The sequence below is a fragment of the Pelodiscus sinensis genome, chromosome 18, assembly GCF_049634645.1.
Source record: "Pelodiscus sinensis isolate JC-2024 chromosome 18, ASM4963464v1, whole genome shotgun sequence".
Lineage (NCBI taxonomy): Eukaryota > Metazoa > Chordata > Testudines > Trionychidae > Pelodiscus > Pelodiscus sinensis.
The window spans coordinates 32,986,744-33,005,057 of record NC_134728.1 but is presented as its reverse complement, the minus strand read 5'-3'; the positions used below and the strand labels follow the sequence as shown (position 1 = coordinate 33,005,057).

At 60.7% G+C, this 18,314-nt stretch overlaps 2 protein-coding genes across 3 annotated transcripts in view; one reads left to right on the top strand and one right to left on the bottom strand.

The window, feature by feature from the left end:
• Positions 1-381: 381 nt before the first annotated feature.
• TLDC2 (TBC/LysM-associated domain containing 2) lies at positions 382-13,216 on the top strand. Its single transcript, XM_075901482.1, has 6 exons — positions 382-1,172; positions 3,954-4,103; positions 6,041-6,193; positions 6,837-6,932; positions 8,281-8,354; positions 10,926-13,216. Exons 1-6 carry the CDS (start codon positions 1,140-1,142, stop codon positions 11,059-11,061), a joined length of 642 nt encoding a protein of 213 aa, XP_075757597.1. The 5' UTR covers positions 382-1,139; the 3' UTR covers positions 11,062-13,216.
• A 3,303-nt stretch (positions 13,217-16,519) lies between these two features.
• The window catches only part of SAMHD1 (SAM and HD domain containing deoxynucleoside triphosphate triphosphohydrolase 1), a 46,882-nt gene continuing 45,087 nt past the window's right edge, over positions 16,520-18,314 (bottom strand). For both annotated transcript variants that reach the window (XM_075901481.1, XM_075901479.1), the window contains one exon: positions 16,520-18,199. In XM_075901481.1, the coding sequence (XP_075757596.1) occupies positions 18,071-18,199 (129 nt within the window). In that variant the 3' untranslated portion in view covers positions 16,520-18,070. The remainder of the gene's footprint in view (positions 18,200-18,314) is intronic.

Genomic DNA, 18,314 nt, shown 5'->3' with positions numbered 1-18,314 from the left:
CCGCAAGCCCCACGGGAGGGGAGGGGAGAGAGACCGAGCTCAGGGTTCCCTGTGAGCCGGGCGCTCGGGCGGCCGCTCGAGGGAGTCACACGCTGCCCAGCTGGGCAGCAGCGCGCCCCCAACGCCCGTTCCTCGGGGCGCGTCACTGGGGGTTCTGCACAGGAGGGAACAGTCCCCAGCCCTGGCGGGATGGGTGTGGTGAGAGCAGGGGGCCAAGGCCTGGGCCAGGCCGAGGCATAGGGTGAGAAGTGGGGGCTGGGCAGGGGAGCGGGAGGGAGATGGAATGGGGCCATTGGCTGAGCGGTGCCAGTGGATGGGGATGCAAAATGAGGGGGGGCCGGGCGGAAAGGGGGGCAGAGGAGAGGGCCGGGCAGGGGGGAGGGGAGGGGAGAGTGCAAGGGGAGCCGCGTGTCGCCGCATCTGGCCGCGCTGTGGGGCTGGCCGGATTGCCGGCGCTGCTGGGTTGCGCGCCCCGCTGGGAGCCGACAGCAGCTGGGGCGGACGCCGAGTGTTTCTGCTGCGCCGCGGCGGGGGCTTGGTTCCCCGCCCCCGTGGGTCACTTCCCTGCCCGTGGACCTGGGGGGGCAGGTACCGTCACAAAACACCCCCCGGGCACGGACAAATCGGCTTGGGAAAGCCACCGGGCTCCTCGCTCCCCGCGGAGCCGCCGGCCAGCGAGGGAAGCGGAGAATCCGGCCGCGTTCCGTCCCGCTCGTCTCTGGTCTGACCGGCCGGAGGCCGAACTCCCGGAGCGCCCAGGCGAACACCGGGCACCGGGCACCCCCGCGAGCGCGGAGCTCCCGCCCGCCTGCAGGGGCTGCGCGTAGCGCGGGACAGAGCGCGCCCTGCGGCCCAGGCCGGCGGGGACCCTGCGCTCGGCTGGGGGCGCGGCCGCCGTGGAAGGGCCCTGGAGGCCGCCGGTCCCGGGCTACCCAGAGAGCCGCGCCCTGGCCCCCGCGGGAAGGCGGGGCCGCCCCGCACACACCCGCCCCCAGCGCAGCGCAGCGCAGGCCGCGGGAAGCGGCACGTGGGGCTGGGCGGGAGGCTCTCAGCGGCCCCTGGGCAGGCACCGGCTCCCCGCCCCGGCAGCTCTCGGCGGAGCCGGCTCCCCACCCCGGCTGCAGCGCGGCCCAGGCGCCATGAGAGCTCTGCGGGGCCGCTACACCCTCCTGGTAGGTGCCCGCCGCGCCGGCCGGAGCTCGGGACCAGCCGCGGGCGGCTCCGTGGCGCGCGCAAAGAGGCCGAGCAGGTCGGGCTGGAGACCGCTCGCGGCTCGGCTGCGGCTGCATGGCGCCGCCGTTAGCGGGGGGACCGGGTCGCCTTCACGTCGGGGGGACCCCCCGGGGAAAGTCCTGGCCCCAGACCCCGGATCCAGGGGGCCCCGGTCACCTGGCTCCAGCTCCAGGTACCCCAGGACCGGAGGAGAGCGCGAGTGACAGGGCGGGGCCCAGCTCTGCTTCCCGGCGCTGGCTGCGACCCGTGCACCTGCCCCCCGGGTTACGGGAGCGCCGCGGCGGCCGGGCCCTGCGCCCCCCCCCCCCCCGGGTTACGGGAGAGCCGCGGCGGCCGGGCCCTGCGCCCCCCCCGGGTTACGGGAGAGCCGCGGCGGCCGGGCCCTGCGCCCCCCGGTTACGCGCCTGCTGCCTGCAGAGAGAAAGGCGAAAGGCGAAAGGGCCAGCGCGAGGCCCGGGGCCTCTGTCCAGCAGCACGTGCGCTTGGGCTGTTTGGCTTCCCCTTAGCATGGAGCGAATGGCGCTTGCCAGGACTGCGCCTGCTGCCCCCGCCTGCCCTGCTCCTGGCAGCCGCAGGGCAAAGGGGCGGCGGGTGCAACAGAGCCAGGTCCCCCTGCGCTGGGCCGAGTCCCCTTCCCCGCCAGGCCGGGCGCGTGGGTGAGGGGCTGTCACTTCACTCTGCAGACAGGCCGGGCTGCCCAAGGAAATCTCATCCCTTGTCTTTCTAAACTGGGACCTTTCCGGCCGGGCCGGGCCAGACAGCGGGCGGGTGGCTCTGCACAGCTCCAGCCTGTTTACCAAACAGTAGCTCTGGTTGTGACCGGAGCGGCTCACAGGGTCCCAGAGCTGGGGCGGTTGTTCACATGGAGACGGGTGTGTCGGCGCGTTGGGGTTTCCCGTCTCCTGCACCCCCGGAATGGCCCGGACAGACTCCACCAGCCCGGAGAACAGGGGAGTTTATTGCTTCTCCAGGATACAGCCCAGCACAGATGTCACCAGGTTACAGGAACTGGGGCTAAGAGGCCTCAGTGCCCCCCTTGAGATGGGGGGTGGCTGGGCCCTACAATCCCAGCCCCCTCCCTAGCTCCTTCTCCCCTGCTTCCCAGACAGAAACTAACCAACTCTGTCCCAGCCCTGCCCCCCAGCCAGGGCAGCATCCACCTTCCTTTGTTCCTCTCCCTGGGGGGTAGCTGGTCAGACAGGTTGAGAGACCCTCTTTGCATAATGACTCATCCCCCTGCCCCTGCTGGGCCGAGCTGCCGCCAGCAGAGGTCACCCACAGCCCACTGCCCAGCATAGCCACCAGCAAGGTACCCCCCCCACATCACACTGGGCACGAGCCCTGACCGACTCAGGCCACTGCCGGGACTGGGGTGTGATGTCACCTCCCCAGTGGGGTGCAAAGTGTGTTGGTTTCTGTGCTTGGTGCACATGGGATTCTCCTGCGTGGGAAGGGAAGGGGAGAGAGCCGTGCCTGGGGGGGGCAGGGCCCGCGGGGCGAGAGCCGTGCCTGGGGGGGGCAGGGCCCGCGCGGCAAGAGCCGTGCCTGGGGGGGGCAGGGCCCGCGTGGCGAGAGCCGTGCCTGGGGGGGGGCAGGGCCCGCGCGGCGAGAGCCGTGCCTGGGGGGGGGGCAGGGCCCGCGCGGCGAGAGCCGTGCCTGGGGGGGGGCAGGGCCCGCGCGGCGAGAGCCGTGCCTGGGGGGGGGCAGGGCCCGCGCGGCGAGAGCCGTGCCTGGGGGGGGCAGGGCCCGCGCGGCGAGAGCCGTGCCTGGGGGGGGGCCCCGCGTGGTGAGAGCCGTGCCTGGGGGGGGCAGGGCCCGCACAAGCGGAACCGGTGAGGGGAAGCGCTCGGCCCTGCTTTCCGTCCTTGGCTTGTGAGTGACACGGGAGCTTTCAGGCTCCTGCCCGACCCCGGTGACGTGGGCCAGGGTCTGGGTCCCTCCTTGGAGGGCTGGGGAGCAGCCTGGTGCTGTGGAGCTCCCCGGAGACCTGGCCTGGAGCCGCAAGCCCCTCCCCTAGCGAAGGGCTCCCTGGCAGGGCGAGGCCAGGAGAGCCGTGGCTGGGCCGAGGGGGAGATGCTGCTCTCTGTGCTGGGGTCCCTGGTCTCACTGAGCCGGCGGGGCCTGGCTGCACGAGCAGGAGCACGGCCGGCATGTGGGGGAGTGATCGTTCCCTCTGCGGCACTGGGGAGGCCAGTCCCCCCCCCCCCCCCGCCTGAGAACAGGAAGGACAATTGGGGAGGGCCCAGCGGAGGGCAGCGAAAGGGTTGGGGGGCTGGGCACTTGCCTTCTGGGCAGCGGCTGAGGGATTTGGGCTGGTTCAGTCTGCAGAGGAGCAGAGCGAGGGGGGATTTGTAGCAGCCTTCAGCTCCCTGCAGGGGGGTTCCAGAGAGGCTGGCGAGAGGCTGTTCTCAGCAGGGGCAGAACGAGGAGCAATGGGCTCATGTTGCGGGGGGGGGAGGTCTAGGTTGGATATTAGGAAAAACTCTTTCCCTAGGCGGGTGGGAAGCGCTGGGCTGGGTTCCCTGGGAGCCAGGGGGGGTGGAGTCTCCATCCCTAGGGGTGTTTCAGTCCTGGCTGGACAAAGCCCTGGCTGGGCTGATTGAGTCGGGCTGGTCCTGCTCTGGGCAGGGGGCTGGACCTGATGGCTCCTGAGGGCTCTGCCCGCCCTGCGGTTCTATGACTCTGCTCTCTTCCCCCTGCGGCGTGGGCATCTCCCCCAGACGGGCTGCCTGGAGGAAGCCCAGGCCCTGCAGTGTGTCGAGACAGCTGAGCAGGCGGAGCCGGTGGGGACAGCATCACCCGCGGAGGAGCCCTGCCCGCTGGTGTTGAGTGGAGAGAGCAGCATCCTGCATGCAGGGCAGGTCCAGCAGGTGAGCTCAGTGGGTCGCCCATTGCAGGGCTGGGGCCTCACCCCGGCAGGCTGTGGCCATGTGCTTGGCTGTTCTAGAGCCTCCCCTACCCGCCAGCCCATCCCTGGGTATGGAAGAGAAGAACATAAGAGAGTCTAAGTCTGGGTCAGAGCAAAGGTCCATCTAGCCCAGTGTCCTGTCTGCCAGGTGCCCCAGAGGGAACCAAACAGGGAATCCACACGTGATCCCTCCCCTGTCGCCCATTCCCAGCCTCTGGCAAACTGAGGCCAGGGACGTCCTCCCTGCCCTGCCTGGCTAGTAGTACTAACCTCCATGAAAGTATCTAGGTCTTTTTTGAACCCTGTTAAAGTCCTGGTCTTCACAGCATCCTCTGGCGAGGAGTTCCACAGGTTGACTGTGTTGTGAGAAGAAGTACGGCCTTTTGTTTGTTTTAAACCTGCTCCCTATTAATTTCATTTGGTGACCCCTAGTTCTTAAGTCACTTTTAAATAACTTTTCCTTATTCGCTTTCTCCACACCACTCAGGAGTCTATAGATCTCTATCCTATGCCCCCTTAGTCTCCTCTTTTCTAAGCTGCAAAGTCCCAGTCTAATTAATCTCTCCTCGTGTGGCAGCCATTCCAAACCCCTCGTCATTTCTGTTGCCCTTTTCTGAGCCTTGTCCAATGCCAAGAGATCTTGTTGGCGATGAGTACTGGGCGCAGGCGCGGTCGCCTCAAGACGTGGCCTCCCGTGGATGTCTAGAGAAGCAACGAGAGATTCTCTCTTAGTCTCGATCCCTTCATGTTTCCCTGCGCTCCGCTGGCTGTTTGCAGACTCCCCCCAGCGCTGCCGAGAGCTTACAGAGTCCCCTCTCCGGCCGCGGAGCTGGGCTTGGGGTTTCCGGTGTTGGGACTCGCTTCCCTGGTCGGCCCAGGTCGCTGCTCACGTGCAGGCCGGGCAGGGCTGCCATTGGCACCTGCTGGCCCCAGGGCCTGTCAACAGCCGCTAGATCCCCCCGCTGGGCAGCACTGAAGGCTGAGGGGGAGAGGGGAGCTGACTGCCTTGGCCCCACCCCTTCTGCCCGAGCCCCCACCCCTTCCAGAATCCCCTTCCCCGGGGGCCTGGCAAGGCTGTCGGCCCCCCGGCACCAGGACTGGCCAGCTCAGACCTCGGGGACTCCGTGCAGCTCTTCTAATGCCACAGGCTGCAGCAATCTGCCCTGTGGGGCTCCCAGGCCGTCCCCCCCAGACAGCCTGTCGCTGGTGAGCTGCCCCCGGGCCAGCACCGGGCCCCGACCTGGCGGCCGCAGACAACATCCTGGCAGGCAGGATCCACAAGCCAGTCGCCCCGCGGAGCCGAGTCCCCGCGCCAGGCAGTCATAGCACCACCAATAAACGCAGCTGATCAGCCCCTTGCCCCAGCCGGTCGCTGCCCAGGCCACAGGCAAACCCCCTTCCAGGGACTCCCTCTTCTGGGGCCGGGCCCCGTTCAGCTCTCCTGGCTCCCTGCGCTGGGCCAGGCTGCCTGTGCCCCCGCTGGACCGTTGTCCCCTTGGGGGCAGGGTCTGGTCTGCTTGGAGCATGCATGTGCGGGAAAGGCCTGGCCGGGGCCACCCCGCTGCCTCCGTGCTGCTCTGCCCGCAGGGCCGTGCTGTCCTGGCGGAGGGCTGGCGGCTGGGAGGTGCCCGGGTTGCTAACATGTTCGGGGTAAGGGCCCCTTCCCAGCCTGTCAGTAGGAGATGGTGCCGTGGGCCAGCCTGTGCCTGCCCCGCCCCGCCCCAGCAGAGCCCCCCATGGCGTGGGCGGAGGCAGAGCCCTGGGGCTGACGGGTGAGGTGGGCGAGACCAAAGCAGGTGCCTGGGAGAAGACGGCTGGGGGAAGTCCCTTGGGGAGGCTCTTCCAGAGGGTGGGGGCAGAGAGGTGCCCTGGGGGGCATGACTCTGTGGCTCTTCCCAGCTGGCGCCCCACCTCCCGCCGAGAGTGACCGGGCACCCGTGGATCCTGCTGTACTGCACGGCCCGGGACGGGTTCAGCCTGCGGAGCATGTACCGGAGCATGGACAAGCTGAGCTCTCCTGTGCTGCTGGCCGTCAGGGAGACCAGCGGGCAGGTGAGGCGGGGATGGGCTGGGCGCCCCCAGGCCTAGGCCCGTGCTGCAGGGTGGGGCCCAGCGCTGCCCGGCTGTAAGACCCCCGGCTCTGCCCTCCAGGAGCCAGGGAAGTGGAGCTGCATTTCTCTGCTCCCCTCGCCCGCTGGGGGTGAGAGCAGGGCACGGCCCCGGCCCTGGCTGCAGGCACCAGCTATGCCCTTGGGCTGCCAGAGGCTCTGGCTCCTTGCCCCTCCCCCCATGGCATTTTGGAGGGTCACATGCCCCCTTGGCGCGGCCCCCGTCCCGGATCAGCATGGCTAAGTGCGACGGGGCAGGCTGAGCTGTTGAGGGGCTGAGCAAATCCGCTTGGTGTCCCTGCTGCTTGTGTGTCCTGGGTCTGGCCCCAAGTGGCCCTGCACAGGGCTGGCTCTGTTCTGGAGCACTGGGGGTGTTGGGCCTGGTGAGCAGGCGTGGACACAGCCCCCGGGAGCCTGGCTCGGTGGCACAGTCAGACCCCTCGCCTCGGGGCAGCCCAGCCCTGGCCGGAGGGAGGGATGGCGCCGGCCTGGGCTTGTCGGATTGGCCCCTGTCCAGCCTGGCCGGAGCCCTGGGTACCAGCTGCAGAGCCTCCTCACTGACCGTCTCTCCTCCGCTTCCCTTCCAGACCTTTGGGGCTTTCTCCTCCACCGCCATCCGGCTCAGCCGCTGCTTTTATGGCACAGGGGAGACGTTTCTCTTCTCCTTCGCCCCGGAGCTAAAGGTGACAGCGACACCCCCGCTCTTGGGGCGGTTCGGCACCAGCCTGCCCCTCCCTCTCCCAGGGGCGGAGACCGGGGCTCTTACTGGCCATGGCCCAAGTGCGGCACGGGGTGGGAAGGGCAGGCCAGTGTCCCTCCCAGTTTTCATGTCCATGTGCGGAATGAATGCTGCTGTTGCACCGACACGGAGGGGACGTGCGACACGGAGGGGACGTGCGACACATCACCTCCATACTGGTGCACATAACAGTTCATTCTGCACATGGATGGTCTGTGGTGTGGGTGGAGCTGAGGGGCTCAGGGTTGGTGGGATGAGGCCCCTGGCTGGGGTTGAGATGCTGGGGTGCATGAGCGGGCTTGGAGCAGGAGGCTGACGTGCAGGAGGGGGCTTAGGGCTGGGGCTCTGGACTGGGGAGCACTTACGTCAGGCAGCTCCCTTTTGGTGGGGGGAAACAGATGGTTTCACCCTGTCCCATGCTCCCCTGCAGGCCCCGCCCCTTGCAACTCTCATTGGCCATGATTCCCAGCCAATGGGAGCTGGGGGGCGGAGCTTCCTGGTGCCCTTGGCAGCACCGCTCCAGCCTGGCGGGAGGGCAGCTGAGCCGCCCCGCCCCACATGGGCTTTCTGGGCTGCAGGCTCTAGCGCCTGTCCTCAGCCGGCCCCAGGCCCTGGGCAGGGCGTACCAGACAGCTGTGCGGCAGCGGGAGCCTGGGTGCAGGCTTGCGAGGGGGGGAAGGTGGCAGCATTTCTGCTCCCCCTGCCTCTAGAGCAGCTGGCGCTCAGCACCGCGGCCCAGGCTGGGTTGGTGTGGGGCTGGCAGGCTCCCGAGCTAGCGCCATGGGCCAGCGTGCTCGCTGAGCCGCCCCGTTGGACGAATCCGTTCACGCGGTGCCGCCTGGGCTGGCTGTAGACCACCTTGTGCAAGTCACTAGGAACAAAGACGCCGAAGCCACTGGCCCCCAGCCACGAGGGCAGCCACGCCCACAGACCGTGCGGACGACTGGGAGGCTCACGCCCAGGGAACCCCCCGGCGCGGTGCCGCTGCGTGTGCTGCTCTGTACCCGGTGCGGTCACGCTAGCCCCGCGGTGCCAGAGTGCAGCTCTGGGGCAGGGCGCCCCAGGTTTCCCTGCGAGCTGGCCAGGACCCAGGAGCCGGTGCCTGCGCGGTGCAGGGGGCGCAGAGACAGGCCGGGCTAAGCCTGGGCCAGTAGCGCCTGTGAGCTCGGTCGCATTGGCGACTCCAGAAGTCACTGAGCCACGGCTCACCGGCTCCCTCCCCACTGCAGCGGGGCTCCCCGCACGTCGCTGCCCCTGCTCCCACTGCTGACGGTCGCCCCCTCTCCTTGCAGGTGTTCAAGTGGACGGGCAGCAACACCTTCTTCATGAAAGGAGATGCAGATTTGCTAGTGCTTGGCGGGGGCAGGTATGTAGCCGAGGGGGGACCTGTCTTCGCTGCCGGGTGAGGCTGCAGCATAGCACGGCCCTTCCCAGCAGCACCCTGCATCCAGCCCGAGGGGCGGCGGGGAGGGGGTGTCCGTTCACATGCACCACCCTCCTGGCGCCCGGAGCCGGGCCTGGCTGCTGCTCTGGGAGCCGGGGCAGTGAAGCCCCGGCACATGAAGTGGGGCATCTCCTGCCAGACCGGCACCCCTGCCCCACCCCGCCCCGCCCCACCCCACCAGCACTGAACCCCGGGGGAGGAGCTCAGGGTCACAGCACTTTGCGCGGCTTCTCAGCAGACAATTTGGGCCTGGTCCTTTGCGTGTAGCCGTGTCGTCTGCCTGCGGCCAGTCGCTAACCCCCCAAGGCTGAGCCTGGCCGACCCACTTCCGCTCAGGGCTCCCCAGAGGCGATGGAGGCAGGACCTGGGAGTGCACCAGGAAGAGGGCAGGCTCACCAGCCCAGCCTCACCCAACCCGCCAGCGTCCCTGGCCTCAAACTCTCGTGCGGGAACGCAAAGCAAAAGTGCTCTGCAGCCCGGTGCCCCGGCGCCGTCCCCTGCGCCCTGGTCCTGCACGAGGGCCGGCGCTAGTGAGAGGCCGTGGCCTCGGCTCCCTGCGGGTTACGCAGCCTCTCGCGCTAGTCCCCAGCCGTGAAACAAGGCCAGACGCCCTGAGCAGGGGCTGTAACGGGCCATCTTGTGAGGCCCTGCCTGAGTCTGTGGCACATGCCTGGCTACACAGGAGGCTGCTGCCCCAGGTGCTCAGCCAGGGGGGCTCTTCCCGTCTGAGATCTCAGTAACGCGGGTGCTGCAGGGCGAGCCGTGCCCCCGGGGCTGGGCTCTTCCCGTCTGTGATCTCAGTAACGCGGGTGCTGCAGGGCGAGCCGTGTCTCCGTATCCCCGGGGCTGGGCTCTTCCCGTCTGTGATCTCAGTAACGCGGGTGCTGCAGGGCGAGCCGTGTCTCCGTGCCCCGGGGCTGGGCTCTTCCCGTCTGTGATCTCAGTAACGCGGGTGCTGCAGGGCGAGCCGTGTCTCCGTGCCCCGGGGCTGGGCTCTTCCCGTCTGAGATCTCAGTAACGCGGGTGCTGCAGGGCGAGCCGTGTCTCCGTGCCCCCGGGGCTGGGCTCTTCCCGTCTGTGATCTCAGTAACGCGGGTGCTGCAGGGCGAGCCGTGTCTCCGTGCCCCCGGGGCTGGGCTCTTCCCGTCTGTGATCTCAGTAACGCGGGTGCTGCAGGGCGAGCCGTGTCTCCGTGTCCCCGGGGCTGGGCTCTTCCCGTCTGTGATCTCAGTAACGCGGGTGCTGCAGGGCGAGCCGTGTCTCTGTGCCCCCGGGGCTGGGCTCTTCCCGTCTGTGATCTCAGTAACGCGGGTGCTGCAGGGCGAGCCGTGTCTCCGTGCCCCCGGGGCTGGGCTCTTCCCGTCTGTGATCTCAGTAACGCGGGTGCTGCAGGGCGAGCCGTGTCTCCGTGCCCCCGGGGCTGGGCTCTTCCCGTCTGTGATCTCAGTAACGCGGGTGCTGCAGGGCGAGCCGTGTCTCCGTGCCCCGGGGCTGGGCTCTTCCCGTCTGTGATCTCAGTAACGCGGGTGCTGCAGGGCGAGCCGTGTCTCCGTGCCCCCGGGGCTGGGCTCTTCCCGTCTGTGATCTCAGTAACGCGGGTGCTGCAGGGCGAGCCGTGTCTCCGTGCCCCCGGGGCTGGGCTCTTCCCGTCTGTGATCTCAGTAACGCGGGTGCTGCAGGGCGAGCCGTGTCTCCCTGCCCCGGGGCTGGGCTCTTCCCGTCTGTGATCTCAGTAACGCGGGTGCTGCAGGGCGAGCCGTGTCTCCGTGTCCCCGGGGCTGGGCTCTTCCCGTCTGTGATCTCAGTAACGCGGGTGCTGCAGGGCGAGCCGTGTCTCCGTGCCCCGGGGCTGGGCTCTTCCCGTCTGTGATCTCAGTAACGCGGGTGCTGCAGGGCGAGCCGTGTCTCCGTGCCCCCGGGGCTGGGCTCTTCCCGTCTGTGATCTCAGTAACGCGGGTGCTGCAGGGCGAGCCGTGTCTCCGTGTCCCCGGGGCTGGGCTCTTCCCGTCTGTGATCTCAGTAACGCGGGTGCTGCAGGGCGAGCCGTGTCTCTGTGCCCCCGGGGCTGGGCTCTTCCCGTCTGTGATCTCAGTAACGCGGGTGCTGCAGGGCGAGCCGTGTCTCCGTGCCCCCGGGGCTGGGCTCTTCCCGTCTGTGATCTCAGTAACGCGGGTGCTGCAGGGCGAGCCGTGTCTCTGTGCCCCCGGGGCTGGGCTCTTCCCGTCTGAGATCTCAGTAACGCGGGTGCTGCAGGGCGAGCCGTGTCTCCGTGTCCCCGGGGCTGGGCTCGCAGGGAGCCGGCTCTAATGCTCATCAAAGGCCTACTGCAATGCACGGCACAAGAGCAGCATTTACGCTGAGCCGTGCTGGGAGCTGGGGCTGCCCTGCATTTGGCAGGTCCAGGCCCGGGGGGAAGGGCAGGGAACGCTCCTTAGCTGAGGGGCAGCCTGGGGCCCGGGTCCTCTACTCAGCGCTGTCTCCCTTTGCTTTCAGGGGCAAGTTCGGCCTGTGGCTGGACGGGGACCTGTACCACGGGGGGAGCGACCCCTGCGAGACATTCGGCAATGAAAGCCTGGCGCCCCACGAGCAGTTCTTCATTCGGGACGTGGAGGTTTGGGCCTTGGCCTGAGCCCTCCGAGGCCCCGTTGGAGGCCGTGGAACCACCAGGCTGCTTCTGCGTGGCCCTCGGCTTGGCCAGGCAGCGCTTCCCGGCTCGCTCCGGCCTCTCCCGGAGGGCGGAACCCCGACTCCATGGCAGCACGGGCTGGGTGCTCAGCAAGGGCATCCCCGCCCTGTCAAGGCACAAGCCTGGGGGGTCAGACCGCCCCCGGCTCCGGCTTTCAAAGCAAAGTGAGTCTCACCGGCAGCAGGGCAATTTGAAGGGAGAATGGTTCGGGCAGCCTGGGAGCAGCTGCTGGCCACTCCCTGCCCACCATGGCCACAGTCCCACAGCCCCCACGGCACAGAGGGCATGGGCAGCACAAGGGTATTCACCGGGGCTTGCTGGGCCCAGCTCCTGGAGCAGCTCACTGACCAGGAGCGGAGGGGCCTGCGCACGCACAGTCATTTGCTGCTTGTAACGAGCTGGGGCTGATCTCACCCCGCTCTGGGGGGGAGCGTCCGAACCCCACCTCTGCCTCCTGGCACCACCCTGGCTGCGCCTTCTCCCGTGGAGCCGTGGGGCCGTGCAGAGCCAAGGACTTGACCCAGCCTGCCCTGAGCCCACTAGGTATCTGCCCAGGCGGGGAGCCTGCAGCACGGGGGCGCAGTAGCTGTTGGCAACTCAGAGCCTGCTGTCTGCTGCTGCAGCGCTTCCTGCCTGTCACCCAGCCATGCCCTGTTTTCTGGGCCGGGCACCTTGGTGCCAACAGCCACCAATGTGAGTCCCATGCAGAGCAGCTGCACCCCCGACTTCCCACGCTGCGAACCAGCCAGGGCTCTGCTGTGCGCTCTCCTTGCGGGGGAGCGGGACTGCGCACGCCCCTGCTCGCACCCGGCTGCTGCTCTTCTCAAGTGGCAGGAATCGTTCCCGGCTCAGCTCAGACTGTGCATGGGAAGGCACGGGGCCCAGCGCTAAACACCCCAGCAAATGCAAGGCTGCCAGGCGGAACTGAACCGGCCCCAGCTGGCCCTTACTGCCTAAGCTGCTGCAGCCCCAGCTAAAAGCCAGCTGGCTCTCCGCTTTGGCTGGAAGAGCGCTCTCTGCGCGGCCTCTGCCATGCGACCCGGCCCCCCGTGCAGCAGGGTGTGGGCTACACACGAAAGCAACACTGGCTGTGTTTATGGGACCGGTCAACAGCGGCAGCAGGGGCGGTGAGGAGCCAGCCTGGAGCAGTCACAGCCCTGCCGTGCTGCTTGGCCCCTCGGTGCTCACTGAGCCATGGGTACCCCAGTGGAGAACATTCTCCCACCAGCAGGCCCCCCGGCCTTACACACATCGCAGCGCGAGGCCCCGAAATGAGGCGGCCTGCAGGGGTGGCAGGTGATTGGCCTGCTGCAGAAGGCCTATGCATCCCCTTCGGAGCATCGCTCCAGGGAGGCTGGGCTGGGACACGGGAGGGCCAGGGCCGCTGCGTTCTAGGCCGTGCGCCCAGTCTTGAACCAGAGAAATCTTTGCAGCGCTGCAGACACGACTGGGCAGCTTGGCTGGGCGCTCACGGCTGTTGAGATGTCCCAGCCCTGGGTTCATTCGGGGGGCAAGGAAGGAGGGTGGATTGGGCCCAGGCACTTCTTACCCCTCTCTGTCCCTGCCCAGGCAGAAAGCACTAAGCGCATCCACCCTCTGCCAGCAAGGGGGAGGGTGGCGTTTCTATTCATGCTGTACAGCCTGTGGCTCAACCAGGCATCTGGGACCCCCCTTGCCCCCACCTCAAAGTACAGCCTGTGCTGGGGCTGATTAGAAAGCCAAAGTCCTTCTGTATGGGGCCGAAGCCTGGTGCACGGGGCCCTGCAACCTGGCTGCCAAAACCCCACTTAGTTTGGGGCCCAGGGCCATTTCCTTGCCTGCAATCCCCCAATGCTGGCCCCAGCTCTTATATGCAGAAAGCCCCTTGTGGCACGGGGGGGCCTGTGGAGTTTTTATAGCGTGTGGGGTGTCAGTTCCCACAAACATGTGTGTCCCCCCGGTTTAAGGACTCACGTTGCAAGAGCGCTGGCCTCTTGGTGCTGTCTAGAAATGGAGCCCCAGAAGGGCTTTTGTCTGCACTTGTGTCCGTTGGATGATAAAGTCAGTGCAGAGAAACGAAATGATTTCTTTGGCTGAGGATGTATGGGGGCTTCCCAAATCTGCACCGTCCTTTGTGGGTGATGAATCTGAGGAGCTGTCCCGGATTGAAGTGTCATTAGAAGAGGTTTTGGAACAAATAGAAAAACTTAATGTTAACAAATCTCCGGAACCAGACGGCATTCATCCAAGGGTTCTAAAAGAACTCAAGTGGGAAATTGCTGAGCTATTATCTGTGGTTTGTAACCTGGCCTTTAAATCGGCCTCCGTACCTAATGACTGGAAGGTAGCCAACGTGACACCACTATTTAAAAAGGGCTCTAGAGGCGATCCTGGCAATTACAGACCAGTAAGTCTAACAAGTATCTGGCAAATTAGTCAAAAGAATAGTAAAGAATAAAATTGTCAGGCATGTAGACAATTTGTTGGACAAAAGGCAACATGGTTTCTGTAAAGGGAAATCCTGTCTTACTAATCTATTAGAGGTCTTTGAAGGGGTTAACAAACATGCAGACAAGGGGGACTCCAGTAGATATAGCGTACTTCTATATTTTAGAAAGCCTTTGACAAAGGCCCTCACCAAAGGTTCTTGTGTAAATTACATTGAGTGAAGATTCTTTCGTGGATTCAGAACTGGTTAAAAAACAGGAAACAAAGGGTAAGACTAACTAACTGGTACAGTTTCAGAGGGGCAACTAGCTGTGTCCCCCAAGGGTCAGTCCTGGGCCCAATCCTGTTCAACTTATTCATAAATGATCTGGAGAAAGGGGTAAGCAGTGAGGTAGTAAAGTTTGATACCAAACTGTTTAAGATAGTCAAGACAGAAACAGACTGTGAAGAACTTCAAAAAGATCTCACCAAACTGAGTGATTGGGCAACAAAATGGAAAACGAAATTTAATGTGGACAAGTGTAAAGTAATGCATATTTGAAAAAATAACCCCAACTATATGTACGGTATGATGGGGGCTAATTTGGCTACGCCAAATCAGGAAAGAGATCTTGGAGTGATCGTGGATAGTTCTCTGAAAATTTCCACACAGTGGTCAAAAAAGGCTGTTAGGAATTAAGAAAGGGATAGAAAATAAGACCCAGAGTATCTTACTGCCCCTGTATAAAACTATGGTATGCCCACATCTTGAATACTGTGTACAGATGTGGTCTCCTCACCTCAAAAAAGATATTTTGGCCTTGGAAAGGGTTCAGAAAAGGGCAACTAAAATGATTAGGGGTTTGGAACGGGTCCCATATGAGGAGAGGCTAAAGTGACCAGGACTTTTTAGTTTAGAAAAGAGGAGACTGAGGGGGGATATGATAGAGGTCTATAAAATCATGAGTGGTGTGGAGAGGGCGGATAAAGAAAAGTTATTTAATAGAGAAACCAGAGGACACCAAATGAAATTAATAGGTAGCAGGTTTAAAACTAATAAAAGAAAGTTCTTCACGCAGGGCATAGTCAACCTGTGGAACTCCCTACCAGAGGAGGCAGTGAAGGCTAGGACTATAAGCTGTCTCTACACTGGCACCCTTTTCTGTAAAAGGGATGCTAATGAGACACTTTGGAATTGCAAAGTAAGAATAAGGGATCTTTTGGAAAAGGGCTTATTTTCCCCAAGATCCCGTCTAGACTGGCGCTTTTCTCCGGCAAAATCCCAAGCCGGAAAAAAGCGGCAGCCATGTTCATGCAAATGCCACGGGGGATATTTAAATCCCCTGCAGCATTTGCAATTCCGAAGTGTCTCATTAGCATCCCTTTTATGGAAAAGGGGGCCAGTGCAGACACAGCCTACGAGTTTAGAGGGAAGCTAGATAAATTCATGGAGGTCAGGTCCATAAAAGGCTATTAGCCAGGGGGTAGAAACAGTGTCCCTGGCCTCTGTTTGTCAGAGGCTGAAGACAGCTGGCACAAGATAAATCACTTGATCATTGTCTTCAGTCCACCCCTTCTGGGGCACCTGGTGCTGGCCACTGTTGGCAGACAGGCTACTGGGCTAGATGGACCTTTGGTGTGAGCCCATGCAGCCAGTCTTATGTGTTCAATGCACTTCCTCCAAGAGGCAGGATGAGCTCATCCCACTCTTCCCTTCCCATCCCCATGCAGATTAGAAATGGGTCATCTCTTGTTTTTGGCTTCACCTTGCTTAATCTCATTGAGACAGAAGACAGAGTGAAGAGATGGCAGCCATGCACTTTTGTAATACAGTAATGGCCTATACCCTCAACTTGGTTCAACAGCGTGACACTTGAGGCTCAGGCCCCTGTCTTTCTATACCAGCAAGCCTGAGTACATAGCCAGAGGGTAGGGAAGGAGAAATGGGGCTGGCCGGGATTGTGCACTGCCCAGTGAGGGCATTAGCGCTAGCTACAACTTCAATACCTCTCACTGCTGCTTCCAGATACGTCTTCCAGACCAGACCATCCTAAGAAAACACAAAGCAAGAAGAATCTAAAAAGCCCAAGTTACCAGGGAAACAGCTAGGCTGGTACCCGTGACAGGAGAGACAGTATTGGGTCTACAGGGAACAGCCATGACTGAATTGAGCAGGATGTCAGACAAACATTAGCCCTAGTTGGGTGCACTCTCATGCGGCACAGGCCTAGCACTCACCATTACCAATACAGTCATTCATTAATCCTCATGAGCACCTTCTCAGGTCTGGCAAGCTCCCCTTTTTCTGACAGGCCCTGAGGATGGAGGATAGATGGCTCTAGCAGTAGGCATTTGATCCAGGTGTTAACAGCATTGGGAAGCAGGCTGCAAGGCAGACTTAATTTGGATTTATCTTTACAAATTTGGCCATTGATGATCCGGGTAACAGCACTGTAAATAATGAATTATGGTTGCTACTATGACAATTGCTGTGTTACGGAATCTTCTGTCTGTAAATGTGGACTCCACTGTGGGCTAACAGCACATAACGTGCACACAGACAACGGAGAGTAGTCAACAACTATGCTGACCATACAATGAAGCTACTAAGAGGGGGAGAGGGGTGGCTGAAGCTAGAACCAGTTTTCTCCAAACCTTTATGGTGAGTGGAAAATTACCTACAGCAGAATGAAGAAGCCAGGTGCTGGCTGGATGGACAAATCTGAGAGACTCTCAGCACAAGTTTTGAGCAGAAGCGGTTGATGTGGTTTAGCTACAGGACAACCGAGGTGCAAAGATAGAAACTATTTTAAAAAATAACCTGTTGTCTCACCGCCTGGGAATAGAGCCAATGCATCTCTCCCCACAGGAACATTTCTCAAGTATGAAGGGCAGAGGAAACGGATGGAAAGAGTAATTAAACATTGGGCTCCCTTAGCTGAGAAATAGACTTGCTTTAGCAATGAATGTGTGCCTTTAAGAAATGCACTTGACATTTTTCATTTTAACTGTGCATTAATTGTATTTAATACAAACAATCCATGTTGCAATACCATTAAAAGTTATAAAAATATATGTATACATTCTTTGTCAACTCAGGGCTCAGTTTGAACTATTTAAAAAAAAATCCAGCTCGGAGGTACAGTACACCTCTCAACAGTTTCAAATAAGCAAATACCTTGAAGTGTGATCTGTGAAATTAATAATTATTCTGCATGTAATATCTCCAATTGCCTCGAATCACGGGATTTTACCACACTTGCTTCACTGAGTCTGGTGAAGTCAAGTACAAAAGGCTTATCCCAGAGCGGTTACATCTGCGCTTCACAAGTCGGTGAAGATTCCTGGTAACAACCTTGTCATACACTTGGAGATCTGAACCACTGGTAGTGCACTGAAGGGAGGGTTTACCCCTCCTCTGGTGGCCACGTTGGCTAGTGCATACAGAGAACTGCAGAGTTATGGCACAATCGAATCCCTTGCCTCCATCTGGGCACTATCAAATGCCATTGCTAGCAGGGACAGTTAATGTTATATAAACACAGCTAGTGTCTCCAGACCTCATTGCACTGATTTGAGATTCAGACCCACTAATGACCAATGTCTGACTCCTGAAGCCAGAGTTCATTTGTTTTCTTCTTGTTTCAGATACTACTTTAAAAAAAGGACACAGGCAACTTAAAAATCCCATTTCTGTACGTTTTACAGAACCGCTAAGTGAAACATTGGAGAAAAATCTGCCTAATTTGTTTGGCCTGTGTATTGGACAGCCACCCGTCGGAAGTCAAATCAGTCCCCATCCCATTTGTGCTGTATGAAAAGAACCAAAAGAAAACATTTAAATTACAGGAAAAAGTGACTGTAAAGCCACAAAAACAATAGAAAAAACAAAAAAAGCTACATCTCACTGAGGCACTTTTTCACTTCAGCAAGGCTTAAGAAATCTGAGCTAAATGCTTTGCTCTATTAGAAAATGGGACATCACAATTACCTTAAAAGTAAGGAATATGAAGTAGGAGACAGGAAAAAAAACCGAGACGCTCTAGTCAATTTTCTCTATGACATTTGCTTCAGTAAAGGAAGGTGGGCACTCGCTGCTCACAGTTCTCTGATTTTAAGGAAGTCAAAACTGCTGAAGTGAAATGCTAGCTCTACTCCAACAATGGTGAAACATTAATTTTCTACATTTAGGATCTTTCAAAGGCCTTCATTTTGAAAAGTGCTCTTGCTACACAGCCTCAATACTCTTATAGCCTTCAAGTCAAACACTAGAACAGCTGTTTCTGTTCTGCTGCAAGTCATCACTGGTCACTATATAAAATTCCCCTTTGAACATCAATACACGTAAAGCTTTTAAATCACTATTGTACACATACAGCATCTTAAAATATACAGTATTATAAATTTGCTCTGTAAAGCTTTTCAGGTAGGTTTATAAAAGTGTGCTGTTCCCTTTCAAGTATTTTTAAAGGGCTAGAAGGAACAGTATAAAACTGTTCCTGGAAAGACTTTAAATATTACAAGTAAACACCATTTAACAAATGAGTTATTGAAAGAGTCTGGTTCTGGATTTTGAAGCTTCCCTGCAGTCATTTGGACTTTGCAGTTCATCTTCCTCAGGGTCATTCCAGCTTGGTTTCATTGGAGTTAGTTCTGGGGCGACCACATCACCATCCTAGAAAGTCATTCAAATGAAGCTGAGAAAAGGTTAAGTTTTACAGGCACATTCTTACTTCATAATTTGTCTTATTGGAGGAAACAGCAGCTCACTGTACAAACAGAACAAAACC